General features: G+C 39.8%; 1 protein-coding gene across 2 annotated transcripts in view; it reads right to left on the bottom strand.

Annotated features, from left to right (window-relative positions):
- The window catches only part of RABGAP1L (RAB GTPase activating protein 1 like), a 219,036-nt gene that overhangs the window by 84,336 nt on the left and 107,348 nt on the right, over window positions 1–27,352 (bottom strand). For both annotated transcript variants that reach the window (XM_041420094.1, XM_041420095.1), the window contains exons 14-16: window positions 14,608–14,721; window positions 3,929–4,003; window positions 403–528 (exon numbers count right to left, since the gene is read on the bottom strand). In XM_041420094.1, the coding sequence (XP_041276028.1) occupies window positions 403–528; window positions 3,929–4,003; window positions 14,608–14,721 (315 nt within the window). The remainder of the gene's footprint in view (window positions 1–402; window positions 529–3,928; window positions 4,004–14,607; window positions 14,722–27,352) is intronic.

Here is a 27,352-nt window from a genome sequence, read left to right as displayed (position 1 = left end):
TGGTATTTCATAAGCATCAGTATGTCCTGATTTGCCTGACCTCTTAACACCCACATAATTCATGGAAAGTAGGACAATGATGGAGGCAGTCCAAAGGATACACTGGCCTCAATAGCACAGAGATATTCTCTCTGAGAGAAACAGAGAGGGGAGCAAAGGCAAATACCTGCCTGGATACAAAGATTAGCTGCAGAAGGGGTGTATCAGAGACAAAAGAAACCAGAAACAAATCTGAATCAAGGTGTTTGAATTCAGCTGTTAAACTTTGCTTTACCCCACCTCTAAAAGGAGAGGGGGTTTGATTGTCCAATAGCTTTTGGAAGCAAAGCATTCATCTCTTCTTCATGCCAGTATTTCCATTTATGAAACAAATTGAAGAATAATTTGTTACTCTGGCCCCACCTGCATTAACTTCTCCAGCTGGAAAAATTTGCAATGGAGATCTTCAAAGTTATTTCTGTAGAGGTCCCTCAAGCCATAGTCATACATTATTTTCACAAAAACACAGAATGCCTGCTCCTCTGGCATCTGTTTGGAAAAAGACACAAAAATAAGGTTAATAACAGAGCTAAGGCTGGACGTGCCTTACACAGACACACACACTTCAACACCTTGTGCACAATGAATTCAGGACCAGGGATGTATTAGAATTTTCAGCCCAGTACTGTGAATGCTGAATTAACCAACTGAAATGTCAGTGGGACTACTCTCCTTGATGAGCATCTGGATTTGGCTCTGTAAGGCCTTCTTTGAAGAAAATGTGGGATCATATCACAGGTTCATGTGTGTCTACATCCCTACAGCAGCACAACAGTCAGCAGCATTCTTTCTGTCAAACAGGTATGAGAACAACCAGTACACAACTCTCAGGCACATTAAAAAAATTTAAAACAAAAAAAAAGAATGAAAATAAAAGGCAACAACTCATGACAGTGATGTCTACTGAGAGATACTTGGTTAAATGGGAAAAATTCAGAACCAAGGGACAACCAACCTCTAGTGAGAACAATGCTCATCCACCTTCATCCAAACCCCAGGACATCACACTCTGAAGTCAGGTTTCTCACAATCCCATCTATTACCACGCTGACTTTTTCAGAAGCCCTACATCCATAATCTCAGTTTCATTCTGACCAAAATTTCTCATCCAACAGTGCTTTGGAAGGTGGCACTAACACAATTGTGTGAGCCACTCCACATTTCTATTTGCTGGCTTGAGCCCACTGAATGCTGATCCTGTGTCACAAAACCCCCACATCACCTTCCCCTGTGCCTTCAAGTAACACAATAATGACAGGCACAAACAGAACCCAAATCAACCTTTCCATCACATTCAAAATGTGCTTTCTTTTGGAAGCACCATATTGTAACAAATGAAAACAATTGCTGAGAATCAAGAACAACTCTTGACCTTTCAGGGTATTCATTCACTTGGCCTACTGCCAGCTTCTTATCAAATATCAGCTACAGATAAAAGCTCAGCATTTTCTTCAAAGAGAATTTTAGGCTCTTGGTATTTCCCTTCAGGGTTTCATCTTATGCTCAGCCCATGATTAGGGCGTGTCTCCAGGGCCATGGGCAGACAGTTTCATTTTCATTTTCAGACATCATAAAGGAAAGTAAGTGGTTCGCACAAACTATTTCCAGATTGGCTGATGCCTATCAGCCTGGGCTTGATTTACCCAAGACAAATTCTTAGGAATTTCAAAGCTCTTAATCACAATTTTATCTGGATGGAATGATTCCCACTGACAGCATATAAAAGCTGCAGACAAAGTAAAGGGAAGAAATAATTTGATCCCGACCAAACGGCTTGAATCTGCTCTGTAAGACAATGAGTGCAAATTTCAGAGGCTTTGGTGAAATACAATTATTTCTAATGAAGTGACAGGTGCTCATGCACAGGCACATCTACCCTACATGCTCAGTCAGACTCTTGTGCTTTGCCAACCATCTCTTCCCCAAGACAGGGAGATGGAACAGAGGTCAGGACTAGGCCAAAGAGCTCCCCAGGTCCTTGCTCTCAGTGAACAGAGGTTCTCCAGTATTACCAACCACAAGAATTCAAAATCATAAATCAAATTTTCTTCTTCTTTTTTTTTTTAATTTAAGCAGAACACAAATTTTGGGCATTGCCATTCTGATTTTTAGCATTTAGATATTTGCCCTTTGCTATCATTTCTCTGAAATCACGAAAGCCAGAAATTTGTAATTTTTTAAAGTGAAATTTTAGGTGGGGGTTTTTCCCCCACAGACAATGACTCTGAAAGATAGACAAAAAAAAGTCAAATACTGTGAGCCTCACAGTACAATTATTAGAGTTGGCAACACTGTTTTCCTGTGATTAGAAGTTACCTGCATCTCTTGATGAAAATTTGATGAGAAGCAAAATCACAAAAACGGAGGATGGAGGTTCAGGCTACCCAACCATCCCTGAAACACATCTACATTGAAGAGAAAGGATAACCTGTCCCAGGAAAAAAAGGGAAAGGAAGGGGTCTAGAAATCCGTGAGAAGGTAGAACAGTTAGAGAGGGTCTTACAAGTGTTCACAGCATACAGATTGTTTGGAGAATTTGAGAAAAAGAGGCGTTTGAGGGCATCTTAGGAAGCTCCCCAGTCACATGGGCTCATTGAGACTCCTTGCTTCTCCCTTCTCTAAGCATTTCACTTTAACATCCTCTGATGAAACCAAAAGTTATAAAGGATATATTAAAATGAGTGTAATTTCCATTTAACAGTCCCTGTATGCAGGACAACTTCCTCCCGTTCCAGAGACTCTAAGAACAGAGTTGATTCTCTGTAGTAATGACAGCCCAGCACTAAGGGAGAGGAGCTGAGGTATTAGTCAAATGTTAAGAATGTGACACACACACATTTCTAAACAACTCTGGTATTGAAAATAGCTCATTTTTCCAGAGCAGCTTCAAAGTCCTGCTTTGGGTAAAAAAATAATTGCAAAATAACTGTTAGATAAACTGTTTTATAGTATATGTTAGGCTGCAATAATGGGACTATTTTGGGTTTATTCTCAGAAGCGTCTCTGCAACGCTGTTGCTGTGTATCATGGTTCTCAAGACTTCAAGGAATCACAGCTCTCCCTAGGAATTACAACCTAAACTAATCTGAATTTGAGTTCCAAATGGCCTGGGAAGTGTGTGTGTAACATACATAACACCAGCAGCTCTCTCAAGCCCACACTTCAAAAGGTATTTCAATCCTGACTGATTTTGCTAATTAAAACCTGAGAGAAAAAGCAGGCAAGAGCTTGAGTAAGAATTGTGGTTGAGCTTTGGGGTGGCTAATTCAGATAGACTTTACCTCAATAAATACATTATTTAAATGTGCTGCTTTGCCACTGAGACATCAGATGTAAAGTGTCTTACACCTATAAAAACTGTGTATTTAATTATTTATCTCTGTATTGTTGTATTTATAAAGGAAGCAACTAATGAAAATTTGTGCAGTTTTTGATTACAGGCTAAAGTATCGAGATTAAAAAAATCAGCTTTCCCTCAGAAGATATTACAAAATGACTCTAGGAGAGAAAATCTTCCAAAAAATTAGTGAGACTACTTGCTTTGATGAACTGCCCTGAGAACGTCTCCTGGAGTTAAATCCCCCATAAACACAAAGGGAGCTCACTTAGGTGACAACTAAATTGAAAGAAAAAATTAATATGTAACAAATTGGTTTCAGGTTTTGACACAGAAGTACTTGAGAATTTAATCGATTTCTCCCAGATAAAGGAAATCTACATTCATGAAGATAGAAGCCATTAATCTCTAGAGCCAAAAAACAACAAGAGGAAAATTAATACAGGCAAATAAATAACAATAAATATCTGTCAAACAGCATGGCTGCATTACAACTGATTTTACAGCTGCCTTGTTTCAAATATCAAAGCTTTCATTCTGCAATTAACTCACATGAAGCAGAAGCACAGCTGCAAGGAAGGACTGTCCCTGGCAATAGCCAATGTCTTCATCATAGACAGAATAGGCCTAGAAAAAAGAAAATCAAACTGTATTTAAAATGCATACAGGCATCACCAAACTGTGTTCCCATCAAGGAGCTGTGCAGGACACTGCCAGGGTCTTCAAGGAACCTGAAGAAATGTGTTCCACCAGGAGCTGGAGTGACAGGACACAGGGAATGTTCCCCATGGACACAGGGCAGGATTAGATGGGATATTGGGACAAAATTCCTCCCTGTGAGGGTGGGCAGGCCCTGGCACAGGGTGCCCAGAGAAGCTGTGGCTGCCCCTGGATCCCTGGAAGTGTCCAAGGCCAGGCTGGATGCAGCTTGGAGCAGCCTGGGACAGTGGAAGGTGTCCTTGCCATGGCAGGGGTGGAATGGGATGAACTTTAGGGTCTCTTCCCTTCCAGTCAAAGCCATTCCATGATTCTCTACGAAACACTACTCAGGATAAAATCACTTAGGGGGTAAAACTGTAACCACTTTTGTGCTTTCAGGGCTCTTCTAAAACCACCCACAGGTCACTCTCAACCTTCCACAGAAGCTGTAGCTGTAAATTATTATTTTTGTTTTTCAATCAGCCTAGAAAGAGATGGATGCAATTTCCCTTCACCTAAACCAAGGATAATTCAGCTCAAGTGAGTAATGATAGAACTTGATATGATCGAACTTTTAATGACAGAACTTTACCAAATTCAACAAATATAACATGAAAACCAGGGTAGTTTGTGCTGTGGGGAAAGTGAATGTTTGTTTTTGGAAAAACAAGTTCTGACATTATGCAAGTACAGGACCTAAGGTTAGAAAACTGCTGAGAACTGCTCTAACCTGAAGATTTCATCAAACAGTTTTTCCATGCCCTTGTTATGCTGAAGAATGAACACAACTCATTTTCCTACGGTATGACAGACATGCTTTTTCTTATTCTTAAAAAATCCCCAAACTAAAATAACTAACCTTTCCTTCCCCTTTACTTTTCCAAAATGAGAAGACAGATACTGTTTTTAAAGAGCTGTCAGAGGATGTTAAGAATTTGTGGAAACTTGTGAAAGTCTAAGCAGGAGCAGCAGGACGGACACCAAAGGGAGAGACATCCTGAGAGAAAAAGCAAAGTACTGAGGGTGCAGCCAGGGAAAACCAAAGCAAAGGGAGGAAGAAGCCACAAGGAACAGACAATCCACTTTTCAGTTTGGTGGGGAGAATGCAGTATTTGTGAGGAATTCTGCAATGACTCTGGAAGATGGGATTTCTCTAAGTGCAGAATATTCTGAGTACTCCTTTAAAGGTCACTGTTTCTGAACAATTCAGCCTTACATTTCCTTTGGGAAAAGCTGACCTGGGACTTGCAGCCCTCTGCCCTTTGTCTGTACTGCTCCCCACTCTTTTGAAAGCTGTTATATGGCATTAGTTAGGAGCTGAGTGAAAATAATCCCAGCCCATTGCTCAGTTTCAGTGGACAAGAAAATTCAAGAAGCCACAGAAATCATTGAAAAATAATTAAAGAGCCATCACAATCCAGCTTCCCAGTTTAAAACAGCTCCAGTCACAAAATTCAAACATAAAATCTAACCTGAGAAGTGTACAATGGCAGCTACAAAATTAAATTGGAAAAAAAAGAAAAGTATGCTCTCCATAAAGAAATTAATTAGCTACTAAGTACTAAATTCACAGAAATTACTTTAGATGCTTAAATAAATATTTAATGTCATTAACTAGAATCATCCACTGGTTAATGACCATCATGAGTCTTTAGCTATTTGTTGCCCAGATCTATCAGCTTGTAGATGCCTAATGTCTTGTCTCTGTAGCTTTCCTAAATGATGTGTTATTCTTGGTTTTGATAGGCCAGCTCCATTTAGAAGCAGATGTGCAGAATTACAAATGAGAAATTTGATTTATGATTTCCTCATACTATAAAAAACCACTTCTAATTTGCTTCAAAAAATCTAGGCTGAAAAATGAACATCAAATTATCAATGCCTGGGGATTCTCTGTTGTGAGAAGCATTATAGTGAATAATTTGCTGAAAATAGCAATGAATTAATCCAAACAAGTTATTTTCAAATAAACATTGAGAAAGCAACACACTGGAGAAAACAAACTGCTTCCAAAACTGACATAGACTGAAAAGTACAGAAAGTTATAAGATATAAAAACATACTTCTTATGAGATTCTGAAAGAAGTTGAAGTTACAGCAAAAGAGGGAAAACAAGAAGGGTATAAAAAAATTCCTCACACTGCAGTTGAGTACAAAAATATGAAGGAAGAACAGCAAAGTTTTTCATAATCAACTTCCTAAACATATTTGAACTCATAATAAATCCATTTCAAACACATCCAGAGCAGGAAGGCAAAGTCTCTGCTTGGAAAATAGATGGTAAATGTAAGGGAGTTGTATTTAAGCTCCAGCAGAAAATCCCTGTGAACTTTCCTTGTGTTTGTTTTATTACAGAAGAATCACAGGGTTTGTTATCCTGCTGGAACCATTCCTAACAGGGGATGTGTTGAAGGATCTGCATACAACCGAATATCAGAAGAAATCATAAATTAAAAGGAATAAAATTACTGAAAATTTATTAAGAACACAGAGTATTCAGCCAAAAAGCTTGAGGGGAAAAGTAAATTGGTAAACCATTAATTGCCTGAACAGAAGAGATGAAAAAATTGAAACTTTTCTAAAAAGGTTGATCCATAGAACTACAAATCAGCAAGCACTGGATAATTGGTTTAAATAAAAATATGAAATTAATTAGTGGACACTGCCTATATAGGAGAAAAATGTAAAAAGGCCCCAGTAAAAAGATGTAATTATTAAAATGCCTTTGAAACAACCAAAAACCATGAAAAAAATTAACTGCTTGATCCACTTTTTAAAAAAGTTTTTGAAAAATAATTTTTTTAAAGTTTACTTCCACAAGGTCCTTCCCCAAAATCTGATCTAGACAAGCAGCTGTCTGCAGATACTTGGACACAAACTTCAGTTCTGCATCAGAATTAGATCAAACAAAGAAAGATTTTGTTCTTAAGTCAAAACATCATAATCCTGACAACTAAAGGTTTAGTTTTTAATGAAGTCTGTAAAATATACATGATTTTATTGCATCTACCCAATGCAAAGAGACTTTGGAATCTTAATGCACATCACATTTCCAATTATACTGTTTTATTTTTAAGCAACCTATGGGATTTCATAGTGCTGAAATATGATGTAATTAACCAGAATAACCTCAAAAATAAGGATGCTGCCTACAGATACCCCCATAATATCATATCATGAACTAACGGTCTAAGATTAACTAGTTAAGATTTATGCTTCTAAGGAACTTTCATTTTCCACATGAAATATAAAACAAGGCAAAATCCCAAATCCCCTATTCCCACTGCAGCCATTGTAAATTTATAATTTCAAGAGGATGGGATTTTTCCTGTGACAGCTGGTAACATCTCACAGTTTTTAACTTATTTTTCTCCTAAGCTCTTGAGGAACTTCCAATTACAATTCCCCAGTTAACTGAGATTTTAAATATTCTCTGTCTCATAAATGGGATGTAATGAAGGTTCTGACTTGAAGCCTATTTTCATTCATTTTTAACTAAATGAAGATCTCACAGAATTGAGACATCTTTTTAATAATTATCTGTATTCTGAAAAGAGCTACTATGAAGTTATTAGTACTCATCATTAGAAAGTGAATTCTTTGGAAGCAGAGTCTCCTCAAAGTCCATGAATCCTGAGAACATCTGCATGCTGGGAAAGTGAACCAAGAACCCAGGGCTGGGCAGAAACTCTTCTCCAAAATAATTAACAAAGGAAAATCTCCCAAGATTAGAATCTTCTATAGAGAAAAATTCCAAGTACGTAGCATTTAAAAGATGAAGGGAAAGATGGCTGAATTTCAAACCTCAGTTTGGATTTCTGTAACTTCTGTCTGTGAGTGCCAGCAGATTTAAATAAGGAAGAGGAGAGGTTATGCCTCTCTATGTTCTTGATGAAATGACCAAGGGAAGCTACTCAGTGTTTAACACAGACGTAGCTCTGTGCTGAAATCTGCTTTAGGAGGCTTGAAAGACTTCCATGGCGTCTGAAACTCACAGCGTCTCAGGAAAACACCCATACTTTGATGCAGACTTTTCACTCAAAAAGGTATTTTATTATTTTTCCCATTATTTAAATTATAGGCTTATTAATTAAAATTATTAATATTTTTATATTTTTATTTTAATGCTTTCACAACAAGGTGTTTTATTACATCTTCAGACACGAAATAATTTCAGTAACAGCAGAATTTAAAACTCCATACCTGAATTTATTTTAAGACTAACAGTCTGAAAGTAATAATATTCCTATGGGTGCAGCACTGAGTATGTATCACATTACACAAGGAATTTCTGCATTAACTGAAAACTGTATTTTTAGACATTAGTTACTCACTGATGGAGTAGCAGGAAGAGGCTGTTACACAACGTGCCTCTGCCAGGGCTGGGAGAGCTGAGAGGATGAAGAAATCTTCACCTTCAACCAGGCAGGCCCTAAACAGACCATTCCCAGCATTTTTCAGGATTCCAGAGCTGACCTTCCCACAGGTACAGGCTCAGCAGAAAATTCTACATCATTTCATTGCATCTTTCACTATGTGCAAGAATGGGGCTGCTGAGCACAGATGCACAGAGAAGGATCCTTATTTACAATGTAATCAGAAGAAGACAAGGCAACACTAAAAATCCTTTGAATGAAACAAGACAACAATAATTACTAGCACTGCTCCTTCAACCCAGGAGCAAAGAAAAAAAACAACTAAAAATAGGTGAAAAATAATTCTTCACTGATTGTGTTTATCTTTTAATTGGCCAATAGATTTCTACAGGAATAAAAGAGATCTGCTCTCTGACAAATAATTACATCTGGACAAACACTGAAACTTCCCATTTGTAAATCTAAGGAGATACTAAGGATTGAAAAATGTGGAAGAATACATGCACAGTGAGGTGACTACCTGAAAAGGCATGCTGAAATAAAATGGAAATGAAAATGTAAAAAAAAAAAAAAAACCTTATGAAAATTAGACTTTCAGCACTAAGCAGCAGCTCTGCTGAAGCATAACTCACAGCTTATCATGGGCGTAGAAGCTGCTGGTTACAGAAGAGCAGCTCAAAGGTATTTCCATATTTCAATATACAGTAACAAAAACTGAACCACTCCATGATGGAGCCCACTCAGTGGTAGCACTGCCGGAATGAGTTTGTTATTCTCTTTGCTAATGTGGGTACCAAAAAACACACACTGTAACTAAAGCACAGTGTTTGGTCTCACAGCAAACCAGCTACCACTCTGATCCTGCACCTAAAAACTTCAGGCAAGTGAGACCAGGATTGGGGAAAAAACTACAAATCTCATCCACAAAGGGATAAGTAATTAGTAACAAAATAGATCCTGATACAAATGATTCATATCCTTCTGCAAGGCCTCAGCTTACTGACAAACACCAACACCAACTCTGAACCTCTGAGAAGTAATTCTACCATTTTCCAAAACATTGTATGTTTTCCCAGTCTGCCCAGTCCCAGCTCACCTGATTGATTTTCCTGCACCATGCTCCCTGTTCCCCATTAGAATCACAGTGGTTGTTTGTTAAATAGGGGTTACTTTAATCAGAAAATTAGGGAAAACACATCTCATGTTAAATTCTGCACTGCACACACTGCAGAGAGCTGAGAGGATTAATTCTGCCAGGTGCTCTGATTCCCTGGAGCCTCATGCTGTGAGTATGGACAGAGCGTGGAAGCAGGCACTGAGCACTACTCAGTTATGCATTGTAACACTGAGGTGAGCTCTTCAAACACAGCTAGAATTTGCAGAGTATTTAAACAGAAAGCAGGCAAGAAGCAGCAGTTTTCCCAAAGATTCCCCAAAATTTCCTCTGTGAAAATCCAGCTTAAGTGGTGTCCTCAAGTGAAATCTCCAGTCTAGAATCCGAAACTCTTTTCATTCCTTATCACCACTGTCAGTCCTGAAGTTTATTTTTAGGTACTTTGTCACATAAATGTTCTGCAACAGAAAAAGTTCCCATCTTTCCTGGTTTCCTACTGTTCTGAAGAGGAGATAAAGAGTTGGAACAAAAACTGGCAGACCTGTTAAAATGAGGCAGGGAGCTTTTAATGATTTTCCTTTTTATCTGACAGCTCAGATCATCTCTCATTTCAGCAGAGAATGAAGAAAATGCTCTTCAGCTTTCTACCCTCTCACTTGAGGACAGATCCTTCCCAGCCATATTCAGAAATCCCAAACTTCAAACTTCTTGCTTTCTAGAATAAAGGCACAAGTACCCAGCACCTCTGGTAAAAATTACTCTAGTAATACAAAGCTGCCACATTATTACTTTCAACATAGATTATTACTTTTTATTCCCAATAGAATGGCAAGTTTATAAAAAGGTTCATTAGGCTTTAACAATATTTCTTGAAAACCCACATACTGGAGAAAACAGTTTATTAATCACAAATTCAAGGTTCAGTCAGACCCAACAGACATCTGCCACAGTCATTTAAGAAAACTATGAGAGGATGAAGGAGAAGTTACTGCCTGGAAGTCTCCCCAGCAGCTGTATCTGATCTCAATACTGGCAAGTAGGTATAAACCCTTCAGTGTAATCAGTAAATTTATTAATAATTCCATGCTGAAGATTGGATATGGCTGTTCTACCAGAAAGCAATGCTTCCCAAATCCTTCTTTGAACCAACGAGCACATGAGGGAGTCACTATGATTACCAAGATTTTTATAAACCCTTCACCAAGCCCTACCCAAAGGCTTTTCAGGGAACTGAGCTGCTACACAACATCTCCTTACTCACTCAAATGATTGATTAAAGGAGAGAAAGCCAAAGGTAGGAATAAAGTCAGTTCTAACCCAGGGAGTGAAGGTGAGGTCACTCACAGAACCCCGCAGAAAGATGTGCTGCAAATATTCACAAACCTTGAAGAACACATAAAAATAGCACAGTGACAAAAGCTGCTGATGAGACAAAGCTGTTTGGAGCAGGGAATTCGAAAGTCACTGCAAAGCTGCTATGCAGAACATGTTCTATCAAGAACAAGTGGCTGGGTAACAAAGGTCATTGAACTCCAAGAAAACACAAAATGCTTCACAGGAAGAGCAGCCCTCAACTTGAGGGACACACAGAGAAGTGTCTGATCAAAGATCACAGAATCTCAGAATGGTGTGGGTTGGAAAGGACCCTAAAGCCCACTCAATTCCATGCCCTGCCATGGCAGGGACACCTTCCAGTAGCCCAGCTTGCTCCAAGCCCTGTCCAGCCTGGCATTGGACACTTCCAGGGATGGAGCAGCCACAGCTTCTCTGGGCAACCTCTGCCAGGAAAAGAATTCCTTACCAATATCCCCCCTATCCCTGCCCTCTATCAGTGTGAAGCCATTCCCCGTGTCCTGTTACTCCAGATCCTTTTCCCAAGTTGTCTTCAGCTCTTTTGGAGGCCCTTTAGGCACTGGAAGTGGCTCTAAGGTCTCTCTGGAGCCTTCTCTTCTTGCATTTTAAAAATGGGCGTTATGTTTCCCCATTTTCACTCAGTGGATACTTCACAGGAGGCTCATAACTAAAATATGATGGACAGTGGCTTAGCAACTTCACCTGCCAGTTCTCTCAGAGCCACAGATGCATCTCACCAGGTTCTGTGGTCTTTCAGGCTCCTTGGATTGTCTTAGACCTGATCTTCTTCTGCACTGGGCAGTTTTTCATTCTCTCTGTCCCTGCCTTTGCCTTCTGTGGCCTCAGCAGTGATGTTGGAGCACTTGCCAGTGAAAACAGAGGCAAAAAAGTCATAAAGTATCTCAGTCTTGTCCATGTCTCGAGTAAAGCAGGTTTGCCCTTTCCTTCTGGACAGGAAAGAACATTTTCTCCCACATTGTCTCTAATCTTAGTTTTATCACAGATGTACCCATGGAATATTTTTCTTGTCACCCTTCCCATCCATGGGCAGATTTAATTCTATCAGGGCTTTAGCTCCCCAAACCTGATCCCTGTCTGCTTGCACAATTTCTCTACATTCCTACCAGACTAGCTGCCCTTGTTTGCACCCTCTGTAAGCTTCCTCTTGTCTTTGAGTTTGTCCAGGAGCACCTTGTTCATCCACAAAGACCTCCTGGAGTTTTTGCCTGACTTTGTCAAGGATGCAGCACTTCTGAGTTTCCAGATCCTTCAAGAAAAGAGAACTAGCTGTGGCATTCACATTCTCTGAACAGAGACATAATTCTCTCTCCAAGGATTTTTCCTGGGGAAGGCAGTGAGAAGCACAGGGAGAAGAAGAGAAAACAATTCTTATCTCTATTCACTGCTCCTGTTGTTTTGCACAGGAGATTGTTCACCCAAAGGGATTTGTCAATTGGATTCTGCTGAGGATTGTTTTGTTTCCTTGGCCAACTGGGTCAAAGCTGTGTCCTGACTGTCTCAAGACAGCCATGGTTTTTTATTTAGTATCTTTTGTACAGTTTAGTATAGTATCTCTTTAGTATAGATATAATATAGTATTAATGTAATAAAGTATAGTTTTAATAAAGCAACTCTTCAGCCTTCTGAATCATGGAGTCAGAGCACATTACTCCCGAGGTTGGGGGTGCCTTGACACAATAACAAACAGCTACAGCAACTTTCTCTGCAGGAGCAGGAGAGGCCTTGAGAGCAAGGGAAGCCCCTGTATTTAGAAAACATGCAGAATTATTCACATTTCCTACAAAAAGGAAACAACCCAGAAAGGTCTGTGCCCCTCTGAAGCTGCCTGCTAGACAGATAATTCCTCTAAGTTGCTTCCAGTTCAGACAGATTTACTCCTTTATTTGTTCTTTATTAAACAAAATAGAGATGTGCCGTAATGAAAAAGGATCTTTCTTTTCAAAGAATGTTCCCAAATTCTTTCATCATCCTCACAGAACTTTACAAATTCTTTCCACTGCAGAATAGATGTCTTTAATTCTGGACACTGTAACTAAAAGCAGCTGCAAAACACTGAGTTGCTCAAGACAAACTGTTCCTACATGAGGTTCATCCATCTCCACATCCTTTACACCTCATTATTTACCATCCCCTTTTCTCTGTGTCACCAAGGTATCTTCATGACAAAGGACCTTCTGGTTTCTTCCAGGTGACTTACCAGAGTACATGGAATGAAGAAGGGTTATTCCTAGTGCTTTGACTTAAATCCATTTATTCAGTGCTTGTTTAGGAACCTGCTGGCCAGGCTTTAACTCCTTAATGTGTAGCTTGTTCATGCTCTAACTTGTCCAGCATTTATACTTTCTGAGCTTGGCAAGCTATAGGAGCTACAGAATTCCAATCAAAACGCCTTCACCAATGGAACATGTACTTCTGGCTTTTTGTGTTAGCTTGTCATGATCTATTTCAGTAAACACCCAGGCCTTGATTATAACATACTTCTCACACTCAATTCTCAATGAATTTTTTTTTTATCCAATTATCCCATTATTGTTCATTTAACTGGTATCAAAGTGACAAGTCCACAATTACCTGCATTGTTATTCTTTTCATGGACTGGCACAAGAACTGTTTCCTGTAGCCCTCTGGAGCCCTCCAGGATTAGGAAGAAATCACTACCATTCTTTGAAAGTTCTCTTTATTCCCTAATTTTGTATTTCTTTTAAACTGTGATTTGCTCACAATACTGAATCCCAGTACCTAAGCAGCTATATTTAATAGTCATCCAAATTATTATTTGAATATGAGTTTGTATCACCACAGAATTTATCTGGGGAACAGGAAAATGTGCCATTATGCCCCAAAGGCTGAACACTTTTTTCTGCTTGCTATGACAACTCCATCATTTCTAGTAATCAGCAGGAGGTGGAAACAGCAACAAGGAAGAGGAAGGGAAAAGGGAAATGTTTTGCCCAAGGCAATCATTCATTCTATATGAACAGAATGAATTCTAGATTATATAATATTCTGCTTAATATTCTACATGAATTTCATGCATTTTAGAAAAAATAAAAAGTGAAACAAAAATTGACTGCCAAAACCACAGCCAAATCTACAAAAGAAGGAAAGTTCCTGCTTGGCTGCAATATTTTACCTTCTGGATCTCTCTCAAACAAAAGAAATCTGTCTGTACAAGATGGACAAATCTATTGATGTAGAACCTCAACTTTCTGATGTGCAAATTGGAAAACTTAAAGAGTGTTTTTCACTGGAAGTCATCTGGCAGCTCTGAGTGAAAAGCCCTGCTCACACATTGCTTGTGGAATGCTCAAAAACTTGTTCTCCTGGTTTAACCTCACAGCAGAGGTTGTGCTCAGGGTTTGTTTCTGCTCCTCTGCAAATCTCTCCACCTCAGAGCAAAGGAGGAGCTGCTACACCACTCCCTCTGAAAAGGTGGCTCCCTCTCATCTCAGCAAAGCCAGCTTGAGCCTCTTCTCACCTGCACCTTAGGAGGCACCAAATTCAAGGCTGTAAAAGGGAATGCAGAAACACCACAGTCTCCACATGCAATCTAAACAAAGCTTTAAAATCCTACTGATTAACAACTTGGACCAGAAAGCGGTTAGCCGGGCAAAAGAAAGTCACACAAAATATGGAACAGGCTTTAAAATTCAGAGTACTGACTGTACCTTACAGATCTTGTACAGAGATTCCTGCCCATCTCCTTCTGTATCTTTAAAATAATCATGTGCTGGATATGTACGATGGATATCTCGTTTGATGACACTCTCCTGAGCAGAATCCTGTAAAAAAAACAAGGAGAAAAATCCTGACACATTAACCCATTAACAATATAATTAAATGTAACACAGTAGAAAATTCAAAATGTACTCAACGTGGATACATTAAGTAACTGCTTTGCTGACTTCTCCAAAAATGCTTTGAGAAGAAAATGAAAATCCTTTGTAGTCTCTTATGCAGTTATAGCTTGACAGTTGACCAAGAGCAACATGGCATGTTTTCTGTCCTGCAGGCTTAAGGTTCATCTTTAGAACTCTGAGGAAATCACCAGTTTATTTGTTGGTGAGTTTTTACCACAGATCATATACTTATCATGTTGTTATGGCAGTAAAAAACAAAGAAAACCCACCCAACCAACCAACCACAAAAACCCACATAAACCCCCACCCCCACAAAAAAAAAAAAAAAAAAAAAAACCCAAACCAAAAAACACCAAAAAATCAAAAAACCCCCAAAAAATTAGGCTGTGTCTGTCTTGCAAGCTTAAAGCTACTAATTTGGAATGTTGTATGTGTGAACCTACCATAAAAAGTGTTAATTAAAAACTAATAAAGGTTTTCTATAAAAAGATGGGAATCACTGCAGACAGACCTAAAGAACACCACTGTGTGGATGAGGAAGTTGTATCAAAATGTCAGAGCTGGGACTACAACAGTTAATTATCTTCAGGTTCCAGTGAGCTGTACCTTTAGGTTGGCAAATATCAAATGGTGCTTTTCTCCATTACTTTTGAAATCCTAAAGGAAAAACCAACAAAACCTTCTCCTGTTACTTGGAATATAAATCCCTTACAAATAACTTTTATCTTGAAAACAGAGTATTTCTGTTACAGAAAAGCTTTCAAGCTCTCAGATTGTGTCATGTTAACCAGGATTCTCCATAAAAAAGCTTCTTTACAGCTGCTGGAGTCAGCAACAAGGTAATCTCCCAAATTTCAGTGGTCTTCTAATTCCATAAGTCTCCACAGTGAGCCTGTGCCATACAGTAATGCAGCTGCCAGGTAGGCTTAGGCAGAAGTCTGCAGCAATTCCCAGCTGCAGCTCCCTTTTGGATCCAAAACACCCCAAGGAGTCACACCAGGGCAGATGATCCTACCCCAGGGATGACAGCCACTGCTGCATTTCTCCATTCCCTTCCACGGCAGCTAAAGAAATGGCTGCAAGAAGCCCAAACATCACTTTGTTCTGTCTCCCTAAAGCTGATGGCTTCTCTGAATCTTGGCTATCATGAATTTATCCAATTACAATATTCCTATGTTCAGTGATCTCAACTGTGGCTTTCCCTTTGTTTGACATTAATACCTCTAGTACCGGAAAGCAACGTGATCTGCATTTTGTGAAGCCACAGAACCCCAGAATGGTTTAGGTTGGAAAGGACCCTAAAGCTCATTCAATTCCATGCCCTGCCATGGCAGGGACACCTTCCAGTAGCCCAGCTTGCTCTAAGCCCTGTCCAGCCTGGCCTTGGACACTTCCAGAGATGGAAGGATGGAGCAGCCACAGCTTCTCTGGGCAACCTCTGCCAGGAGAAGAATTCCTTCCCAATATCCCACCTATCCCTGCCCTCTGGCAAGTGGGAAGCCATTCCCTGTGTCCTGTCCCTCCAGGCCTTTTCCCAAGTGCCTCTTCAGCTATTTTGGAGCCCCTTTAGGCACTGGGAGGGGCTCTAAGGCCTCCCTGGATACTTCTCTACTCCAGGCTGAACATACCTGGCTCTCTCAGCCATCCTTTCCTCACAGGAGAGGTGTTCCAGCCCTCGAAAATGCCAGGAACATTTTTATATGCTATGAAAGGTTACAAAGAAGGGTGATGTTTTCATTATGGCAACTGGTACCACTGGAGAAAATAAACACATTTTTATGCTTTCGCTGTGTTATCATTATTCTCAGGACATCTAAGCACCGTGCAGCCATCAGCAACCAAAATTAACCACACTGTCTAAATCACAAGCAAACAAACACAGACTAATAACAAAAAATTTATAACAAGCAGTTCTCTAATCAGACTTCTTTAATGATTATTTTCATTTACATGGCTTCCAAATCCCAGAGAGGCTGGCTAAGTGCAGTCTGCCTTCCAAATCCATCTGACCATGCAGTGAAAAAATGCCTGAAACAGGATTTATGATATACCAGCAAAGTTACAGAATCTATTATAGAAACCTGTTACAGACATTTTTCAGCATGAACTTGAGAAGAACCAGGGGAAGTTTCAGGAGAATCATCACATTCAGCACACACAAGGTTTTCCAGTCAAGCTGAGACATCGTGCTTGACTGCCCAGTACTTCTCTTGTCTTGATTGGGAAAGCCAAAGTGTAACTGAGCACACAGAATTTGACAAGGAGAATGCCCAAGTTAGGGCTAAAAATATTTGTGTAAAGGCCCAAATGCACATGAACTTTTACTGAATTAAAAGGAGCCAGAAGCAATCTTAATTCAGCCCTGTTAATGAAAGCTGTGTCTAAAAAATCTAGAGGAAAAATAATTAAATGGGCCCAAAATAAGACTGGAGAATTAACTCCTTTTCAAGAGACAACATCTCTTTGCAATAAAGGAAGAAAACCAAGTAATTAGTCTAGAGAGAAGATCAGCACAGAACTACTTCTTAAAATATATCAAAAATACTTTAGTTAAGTTTCTATCTTTTTCCAGGCAGAGTTTGTAGATAGCATTGCTCTCAAGTAACAAAGCACATGAGTTTATAGACACCTTCATTTAGGTTTTCAGACCGTTTTTATTCTTCTGAAAGTCATGATTAGTTAGTTTATCAGGAAAAAAAAGCTAAGGTGAGATGGCTATCAAAGCATTCAGGGTTCTAATGATGTTACTTCTAAAATTCCTGTCAACTCACAGAAAATATTCTACTGAGGTGAAGAATGATCTTCATATGCCAGTGCTATGACAGCTGCCATGCTGCTGAACAAGCTCTGCCTTGAGTTGTCTCTCTTCCAGAACAGCTGAATTTCTGCAGTGGAGCAATGCTGACTCCTTGACACTCCTGCCATTTCCAGCTATCAAGAAGCTGCTGAATATTGGCAGTTGATGCCAGAAGGCAGATCAACACAGAAATAAAATGAAGAGAACAGAAAACTGTTTATGTTGAATAAATGTTAAAAGAAAATTAGGAGTACATAAGCAATCACAACAAAGGAATACAGGGCAATCTTTATGCATTCATTTAATGAATTTTTTTAATTAAGAACATCTCACACACACTCCAAAAAGACCCTCTACTCGTTTGTTGTCACAAGTGCAGCCACTCTGGTGATGAATTACAATTAGGGAGCAGAAGAGACTCCTGGAGGTAGAGCCTTGTTTATTTTGTTCCAAGAACTGAAGAATAAGCATTGCATCAGCCAGAAGAAATTATTAAGAAAGAAAAATCTCTTGAGACTTAATACTTGCCCCACTTTTACCCAAAATTACTTTCATGAAAACAGGCACATCCCTAATGAAAAAAATGCCAAAAGGGCTCAGCTGAGTTTACCTTACTGTGCTGCCTGCATTCCAACTTCTGACTCAGTATGAGAGATGCAGAATTGCAGTTGCAATTAAAGGAATTCAAGAGTTTCATGTGACTACTGAATAAATAATAAACCAGATAACAGGTGTCTCAAAGCTGGCATTCAAACTGGGCAGCACTTCTGACCTCAATCTCCTTGTGCTCCATTTCCCTGGTTAATAATAATTCCCCATCTCAGTGGGGTGTTATGAAAATCAATTAACATCTGAAGCACTGAAATGCTGCAGTGATGAGTCCCGCAGAAATGCCAAATGGGAGAATAATAACTCCAGGCTCAAATCCTGATCTGAATGGTGTCTAGTGAGGCACAGGGTAACAAAGCAAAAACAGCAAGGGAAAGAAAAAGAGAGCAGTTCATTAGATATGCACTACTCCTTGTGTGCACAACCAGGCAGAGATCCCAGGAAGAAAACAACCCAAAACAAAGGAACACTGTGAGATCAAGAATAACCATTATGCATATGAGTAGGCAATTTTCATGCTGTATTTCACTTCCAAAGGCTTATCTCTGACCTTTAACTCATTCAGGTTGGGTTTTATCACATGTTCATGTTCACACATAGAATTATGATCTACATTTTCTAGCAGAAGGTATCACTACCCATGGCAGGGGGTTGGAAGGAGATGAGATTTAAGGTCCCTTTCAACACAAACCAGTCTGGGATTCTCTGTGCTGGAGACTCGGTTCAAGTTCATCTGCTTGGCCCATTTTAAAGGTCTGCATCAGGCTGAAGGAGCTGATCTGGCAGCACATTGTCCTGCCTGTACCTCATCTCCTCACTAGCTAAAAAAAGCTAGGTCCAGAGTACCAAGGAAAGTAAAAAAAAAGGGAAAAAAATCAAAACAGGCTTTCAACATTTAAAATCACCATGCCCAGGAAATCTGGTGTGTCATGCTTTTAAGGATTAGATACTGAAACTTTTCTACATGTTGTATAGAAAGTAAAAATTTCTAGGCCAATGCAGACATTCACCACTTGTTTAGCCAGGATGTGAAACACTGCTGATATCTGAAGTTGGTACCCTCAGTAAGCTGCCTCTTAATCCTGAAAAGCCATAAATTTAAACACTGACTTGCCCACTGCATATTACTGACATTATGACCTTGTTTCAGTAGCCAAGTGTTTGCTAAAGGAACAGATTTTTGGTGTATTTTTTATTTTGTTCCTTGAAGTTCTCTATGGTTCTGTGCAGTTCCCCCCACATGCATGTGGGAAATCACAATCACAAACAGGCAAAAAATACAGAATACACAAAAGTGATGAGGTCAGTCAGCATGGGTTTGAAATGATCTGCAAAACCATCACACAGCTCTGTTCTGTTATTAGATGTCCTACCAAATTCCTGCTTTCAGTGAAATCTGAAAGCACACTGTGCCAACACATCTTATACACATCATCAAACCCTTTCCTCTCCTCATTTTCCATACATATTATAACCCTCCAGGTAGAATGTGTGATCCAAGAAAATCCCAGGTTCCACTAATCAGTATTTGAAAAAAAGAAAAAAAAAATCAATAGCTCTTCCTTCTAAAGACATTGAATAAAAGATGTCTGGCTTACGCTCAGCTCTTCCGTAGTATTTTTGTAACATATACCTTGTCGTTCAGCTCCTGTCTATAAACAGATTTTCTTTCAATCAGCATCAGCTTTTATTCAACTGAGAGCATACAACACCCAGAGAGTACTAATTAATAGAGAAACAGAAACTGAGAAAAAACCAGAGGATTATTCTTTAGAGGATTTCTTTAAAAACAGTTACATATCAACATAGTATTTAGGTTAATTCACTAAACACCCTGGTCAGCTGAATTTTGCAAATTCTGGCTCACTATCTGCTGTATTTATTGCTGTTTGGACAAAACTGCTTTCCACAAGCAGAAGGAACAGAAGGCTCCCTGGCCACAGGGCCAGATCAATAGTTTGTATCTGAACAGCCCTGGCAGGTCACACCTAGAGCTCAATTTAGTATCAAAGTCTCTCTTCTCTCATCATTTTGGATTACTAATATAGCTCTGCCCAAAGGAAGTAAACATCTTTTATCAAATTATGTCCCATTCTTCTCAAGCTGTGTTTGAGCAGGTAGTAGCCAAATTCTGAGAATTCCCAAGACAGGATCCTCAGAAACAATCTACAACATGTCTCTTTTTAGGCCAGGTATGCAAATGTACCTATAATTTCTAAGCAGACTGTTCTCTGGTTGTTAAAAAGCTGGTGGGATGGGGCTCTGCTGCTTTTACACATATTACCAGTGGGACTGCACAAGCCAGGAGCTTGTTAGGAACTGTTTTATCACCCACATGACTGCCAAGGAATTGGGAAATGATGCTCACTTTGGAAGGCTGTCAAAGTATTTCACAGAATCCCAGAGGATCATTAAGATTGGAAGAGACCTTTAAGAAAGATCACTGAGCCCAACTGACAACCCAGCACTGCTGTGTTCACCACTAAACTACATCCCCAAGTGCCACATCCACACATTTCTTCAAGGCTTTCAAGGATGGTGACTCCATCACTGCTCACGGCAGTCTGCTCCAATGCCTAATCACCTTTTCAGAGAAAAAAAATTCCGTAATATCTAAATTAAACCTTCCCTAGCCCAGCTTGAAGCCATTTACTCTCATCCTAGCAGACAGTTTCTCTCAACACTTAAATCAATCTTAAAACTACTTGGGAGCAGGATGATGAGGACATATTGACCACCTGTCCAGCATAAGGTTTTTAACCCTCTCAGAAGCTGCTGCTGATAATTTTTAGCTACAAGATGCTGGACAAGGTAGGCCTGGGTGACAGAGAATGACAATTCCATGGTTCTTAAAAACTGTGGAAGGAAAAGGAAGTCTGAGAATAATACTAATATTTATGTCAATACTACTCTGCAGGCAGCTCTACAAAAGAAAGTGATGTGTTGTTGATTATCTTAAGAAGGAGAAGGAACTGTTGGAGCAAGTCCAGAGGATGCCACGAAGTTGATATGAGAACTAGAGTTTCTGCCCCATGGAGAAAGGCTGAGAAAGTTGTGGCTGTTCAGCCTGGAGAAGGGAAGGCTGTGTGGAGACCTCAAAGCACATTCCAGTAACTGAAGGGGCTACAAGGCAGCTGGAGAGAAACTCCACATCAGGAACTGAAGTGGCAGGACAGGGAGAATGGCTTCACACTAACACAGGGCAGGGTGAGATGGAATATTGGGAAGAAATTCCTCCCTGTGAGGGGTGAGAGGCCCTGGCACAGGTCCCCCAGAGAAGCTGTGTTTGGACCGTCCCTGGAAGTGTCCAAGGCCAGGTTGGAGCAACCTGGTCTAGTGGAAGGTGTCCCTGCCCATGGCAGGGGGGTGGAATGAGGTCTTTAAGGTCTCTTCCAACCCAAACCATTCTGGGATTCTATACTGTAGCAGTCACAGAGATAAAAAACAGCTCAGCCCTTAGCAAGATTGAGTCATCTATCAGCAACAGAGGAGATGACATTTTTCTCTAAAAAAATCCCAATAAAATTAGATCAGACACAAAGCAATTCTCCATAAACTCTGTTGTTCTGAAAAATAGAAGATATCCGTGACCTTTACTATCTTTGTGTTTTGTTTTCCTTCTCCCTCTGCCATTCTGTACATACCCTCTCTCTTTCCTATGCTACTGATACATAATTTATTCCCCTTACTCTGCCATATTCTCTCTGAATGCTGTTGACAGAAGAAACACACTATTTGTGCTACTGGGCAAGAGGTCAACTTCTGAATGTACCAGGCTTGATGTTTTACTACTGGCACAGAATGAGATGAATTCAGAGTGACTCCTAAGGACTCAGCTTGGAAGCTCCCTGATCTCCCGCAAGAGCTGGGCACTCTCTACACCACCTGATCATGTTTGGGTATGTTTTTCCCCCACAGGATGCACAGTTGGCACATCTCTTTGTAGATCACAGAGTATTTCCATTTCTATTTTACTATGTTGGAGCTTTATCTGGGTTATGTGATCTTTGGCAGGTAGGATATCAAGCACTCTTTTGGTAACTGCTGAAGACAATTGCTTAAGCACTGGATTTTGTCTGAGATTTGATCTGGTTTTTGATGGCTAGCACTCCACAAGGTTGGCTCTCTGGAGGACATGAGGATAGATTAGCACAAGTAAATGCCACATTACCCAGTTTATTCATAATCATTTTACCATTTAATCTGATATGTCTGTAGGCACTATTTTACAGACAGTTTGTAAAACTGACAAACAAAAGGCAACTAACAGATTCATCCACATAGCAAGTAATTTTGTCCCAGCTCCTTCTGGTTTTGCTGATTTTTAGATTAGGTTTCTGATTATGTCTCCTCTGGTAAAGCCACAAATGTATTTGTAAAGATCAGAAAAAATGTTCTTGTAGTCAATCTGCAATTTGACATTTGAGTATTTCTGACTCTACCACCAACTCAGAGTAATCTCCAGAAGCAAGTGGAAAGGTTAAGGTCTATTTCTAACAAGCAATACTTAACTGCCCCAGTATCAGACTGTTGCAGAAAATTTGGTGAAACAGGAAACAGATGAAGTTGTGTATTTGAATCGTCGACTCCTACCTATCTATCCCAATTGATGGTGCTCCAAAACTTACTATAATTTTTTCACAAGTCCCTAGAAATATTCACTACAAGAAGTATAAAACCCTCCAAAAATTGTAATTCTTAAAAAAAAAAAAATCAAATCTTTAAGAAGAAAACCCTGGTTCTTAGAGGTAAGTTTCCTATAGCATTACTGACCAAGCAGATGTCTATCTAGTCAGGGTTTCTTTCAACACATTTTTACAAATTCTGAAATTAAGCCTACTTTTGCTATCAAAAGATAACATGATCAATGGAACTAGTTCAAGTCTCACTTTCCAGATTTGTCCTTTACAAGCTGGGTCTAAGGAAGAATTCCAATAAAATTCACAGCTATACCCTACTAGCACAACCTGACCTTTGGCATCTAGTATTGTTTACTGCTAGCAAAACGTTAATAAAAGGAGAAAATGCTGCAAGTTCATCCAATTCAGTGACACTGATTTTAACAAGGAGGAAATGCCTTGCAGTATGCAGAAAAAGAACTGCCAATATATTGTCTTTTAAAAGCTCCTTAAGCTTGTAGTCATTGAAGCACACAGACTTGTTTCTTCAAAAAGGAAACTCCTGTCCCTCATTTCCTTAAACAATGGAGTTCTTCCAATAATCCAGACAGAAACACTTCAGCAAGACCCAGGGCAGGCTGTAATGTTTACATACTAACTCAGCTACATCCCAGACCCACTCCCTGACAACAGCTCTGTAATTCAGCAATCATTTGATATCCTGGACACCTCACTTCAATACTTGCTGTCACAACACCACCTTCACCTTTTCTTTGCTGCAAAAGGGACTTCATTATTTGGAATATTGTTTTTTCAACCACTCATCTTTCAGGACTATTAAGATTCTATTATAGAGCAATCCTCTCAATTCTCTTTATAAGAAATCCAAAAGCTGGTGGATTTGTTGACTTGAAAGCCCTTTGCGCCCCACTGAACACTGACATCAGCCCACCAGACCAAAGACTCTGGCTCTTTGGGAGCACAACAGATCAAAATCACTTTTCAACAAGATCTGTAAGTCTTCACTCCAGACTGAGGAAACAGTGCATGGCAGAAGATGAAGGTCAGACAGACAGGGAAAAAGAGAAAAATACAAGCACATGGGTTTTGTGCCTGTCTCAGTCAGAATGTGGAAGTAATTATGAAAATGCCATTAATGCTGTACTAAAAGGAAAAATTAAGTAAGGCCAGCTATCAGTGCCCATAACACTTCATTCTATTTTATTTCTGGTTTTTATGCAAATTTATTTTACAAAGTCCTATTCACCTACAATTTCTGAATCCTTCACAGTGTCTGAGACACTGAAGACAGCTGCTGAACCTGCATCCCTTCAGGTGTCTGCTGAGCAGCCACCAGGCAGCGTGTACTGCGAGTGCATCCCTGCGGTTGGCTGCAGGATGAAGCATGGGATAAGCAATTTAGAGATGCTGATACAAGGAGACTACAGATCACCCTTAACCCTTCCCTCAAGTCTTCTCCTGGTTTCAAGGAGAGGGAATGCAGCACACAGGGACACTACATACAGCTAACAGTAGGTTTAGGCAGATGCTGTTTAGGCTTGCAGCAAGTTGTCAGTATCAGAGCTTATTGCTGGAAGTCTTTAATACAACTTTAGATGAACTAATGAAGAAAAATACTGGAAGGACAAGCACCACAAATCTTGGACTGGGAAAGGACCGCTGGAGGTCATCTGGTCCAACCTGCCTTGCAGGGCAGGGCTTCTTGCCCTGGACCATTTCCAAGCAGCTCTGGAGGGGAGGTGAAGACTCCACAATCCCCCTGGGCAATCTGTCCTTGCTCACCCCCATGGTAAAGGAGTTTCTCCACATGCTCTGATGAGGCCTCCTGTCTGCCCACTGAGGAGAGCCTGGCTCTGGCTTCTTTACAACCCCACTCCAGGTATTTATGCAGATCAGTAAGATCCCCTTGAGCCTTTTCTGCTCCAGACTGAAGAGTCCCAGCTTTCCTCATAGCAGAGATGTTCCAGAACCTTCACCTCCTCACTGGCCCATGCCATACTCCCCGAGTTTCTCAGGGTGCTACAAACTGCCATGCCCACCAGCTCATCCTGTGTCCCCAACTCCCAGCAAACCAGCCCATTCAGGCTACAGAGATTTCTGGATCCAGCTGCCCCCCAAGTTCCCAAAGCCCCACTGCTGGATTTGCAAGGTGACCCCAATGTCTGGGAAGAATGATGCACATCTGACTCCATGATATCAGAAAGCTAATTATTTTATTGTATTATTTTATACAGTATTACACTACATCTAAACTGAAACTGAACAAAAAGTCAACTGAACAAAATGTCCTGACCACCAGGACACAGCTTGCAGAGACTGGTCAAGAAAACAGAACACTGACACCAGAATCCAATTACCAAATCCCTTCAGCTAAACAATCTTCCATAACGCATTCCACTTGTGCACAAACACAGGAGCAGCAAATGAGATAAGAATTGTTTTGATCATTCTTTTCTCTGCTTCTCCAGGAAAAACCTGAGAGAGAGAATTGTCTCTCTGTTCAGAGAATGTGAATCCCACACCCCACTCTTCCCAGCAGAGAGAACAGCAACACACAGCACAAAGGAAGGGCCATGCTGGAGACCTCTGCTCGTAATTGGGACCTGTGAGGGCAATGTGTGAATGACCACAAGAAGCTCTGTTTTTTTTTTTTTTATTATTGATCCAGTTTATTCCTATTGTTGGAAAACTGGAATTCATTTCCGATTGCCTCCTCAGATTCAGATCAATACAGCACTGACATCAGACAGTATCTATCTGGTCACATATGGGTCATAACCATGAAGACCAGACAGTGAAAGGACAGCACAGTACACAGAAATAATCCAAACTTAAATTTCAAATGTCACCAGTCTTCTATATACTGCTTTTTAGTGTATTTGAACATTTCTCAAGAGCTTCATACAGACAGTGCGTAAGAAAAACTAGCTTTTTTTACTGCAGCAGTTCTGTCTGCTTGTCAGAAATCAAGGAACCCCATGTGCATCTCTTATTTAATGATTAAATTAAAAAACTAAATTTTAATGATTAGTTATTCCAGTTATTGTGACTATAATGGGCAAGTTATCTTGGTTTATACATAATCCTGTTATTTCACAATAATCTCTTACTGATTCCCCTGATTTTCAAAATAAGACACGAACAAAATTTCTGTTGATGTCTATGCAAACTCTCTCAATGACAAAAGTGAATCTGTTTAAATATGCTAATTCAAAGTGAACCAACACTGTCTCCTTGGCACCTCTGACATTTCTTCCAATGAGCAATACAAAAGGAAAATCAATGATTTCCATCCCATAAGAAACAAGGAATAACCATGAAACATATAAAACAAACTGCTTTCATCATCATAAGAAACAATTAACTCATTTCAGTATAAACACTTCCAGGCAAAGAAGAGTAAAGCAAAGTTGTAATGATAAAATGAAAATAAACCATAGTGTTCCTTACAGGGAATGGGGTATTTGCCACTTTTACCACCATGGACAACTGTTACCTCACAAAATGAAGGAAATGTTAATTGGAAGAACCATTTAAAAGTCCATGAATGCATACCAGGGAGAATTAAAATAAAGACAGCTTTCTACTACCTCTGAATCCACATTTTTGTAATATCACATTAATTTATACATCCATGCCCATCCATTTCCATGTAACAACCACATTTCCATGTAAGCAGTATTTGTGAGTCACATGAAGCTTTTTTTTTTTTTTGTATTTTCAGAGGCTGCTCTTTTTGGAAAAGCCTTTCAGTATCCATGCATTTACAGACTAACAGACTGTATAAGTTTGGGTCACTTGGCTTATAAAAATGAGATCCACGCAAAGTTTAGAACATTAAATATGAAAAGTTCAACTGAGAACACAAAAACCAATTTATTGTGTTCTCTTCTATTATTTAGTACTGATTTAAAACTGAATGCCATACATTGTGGTCAGTCAGTGGCATGACATCCCTTGTAGTGCAAGATCCCAACTAGAGCTTGGGATAAGGACTCAAGAGTTGATTTTTGTGGGTCCCTTCCAGTTGCCATCTTATTGTAAAGGTTTTGTACCTCCTTGGTGATTTCTCATGGGCAGCTCCTCACAGCACTGACTCCTTCTTCTTCTTCTCAGCACAGCCAAAAAACTCCATCCAACCTGCTGGCCCAGCCAACCTGCTCTTTTACAATACCCCTCCTAATTGGATCCAGCTGTGGCCTATTAAGGGCAGGCCTGTTCCTAATGCTTGATAATTAGCACAGCTGTAACTCCTTAGGGGTGAGATTACCTTCATCACTATCTCTGTTTTCCTACATTCCACCCATCCACACCTTCCAAATCAGGTTATTCTAAGATAGGTCTGTGAGACTCTGTACATCACCATTTTCAAGAAGCACATAGCATGGCCCAAGGATTAAGTAAGTCCCAAAGAACATCACATGATACTCACACATATTCTGCTCCTAATGGCAAAATAAGGAGAAAACTACTTCACAAAACCTATTGTTATTGCTGACATATGCAA

The sequence above is a fragment of the Onychostruthus taczanowskii genome, unplaced genomic scaffold (assembly GCF_017590055.1).
Source record: "Onychostruthus taczanowskii isolate IOZ18803 unplaced genomic scaffold, ASM1759005v1 scaffold63, whole genome shotgun sequence".
Taxonomy (NCBI): domain Eukaryota; kingdom Metazoa; phylum Chordata; class Aves; order Passeriformes; family Passeridae; genus Onychostruthus; species Onychostruthus taczanowskii.
The sequence above is the reverse complement of the archived record's forward strand: the minus strand, read 5'-3'. Positions and strand labels throughout refer to the sequence as shown.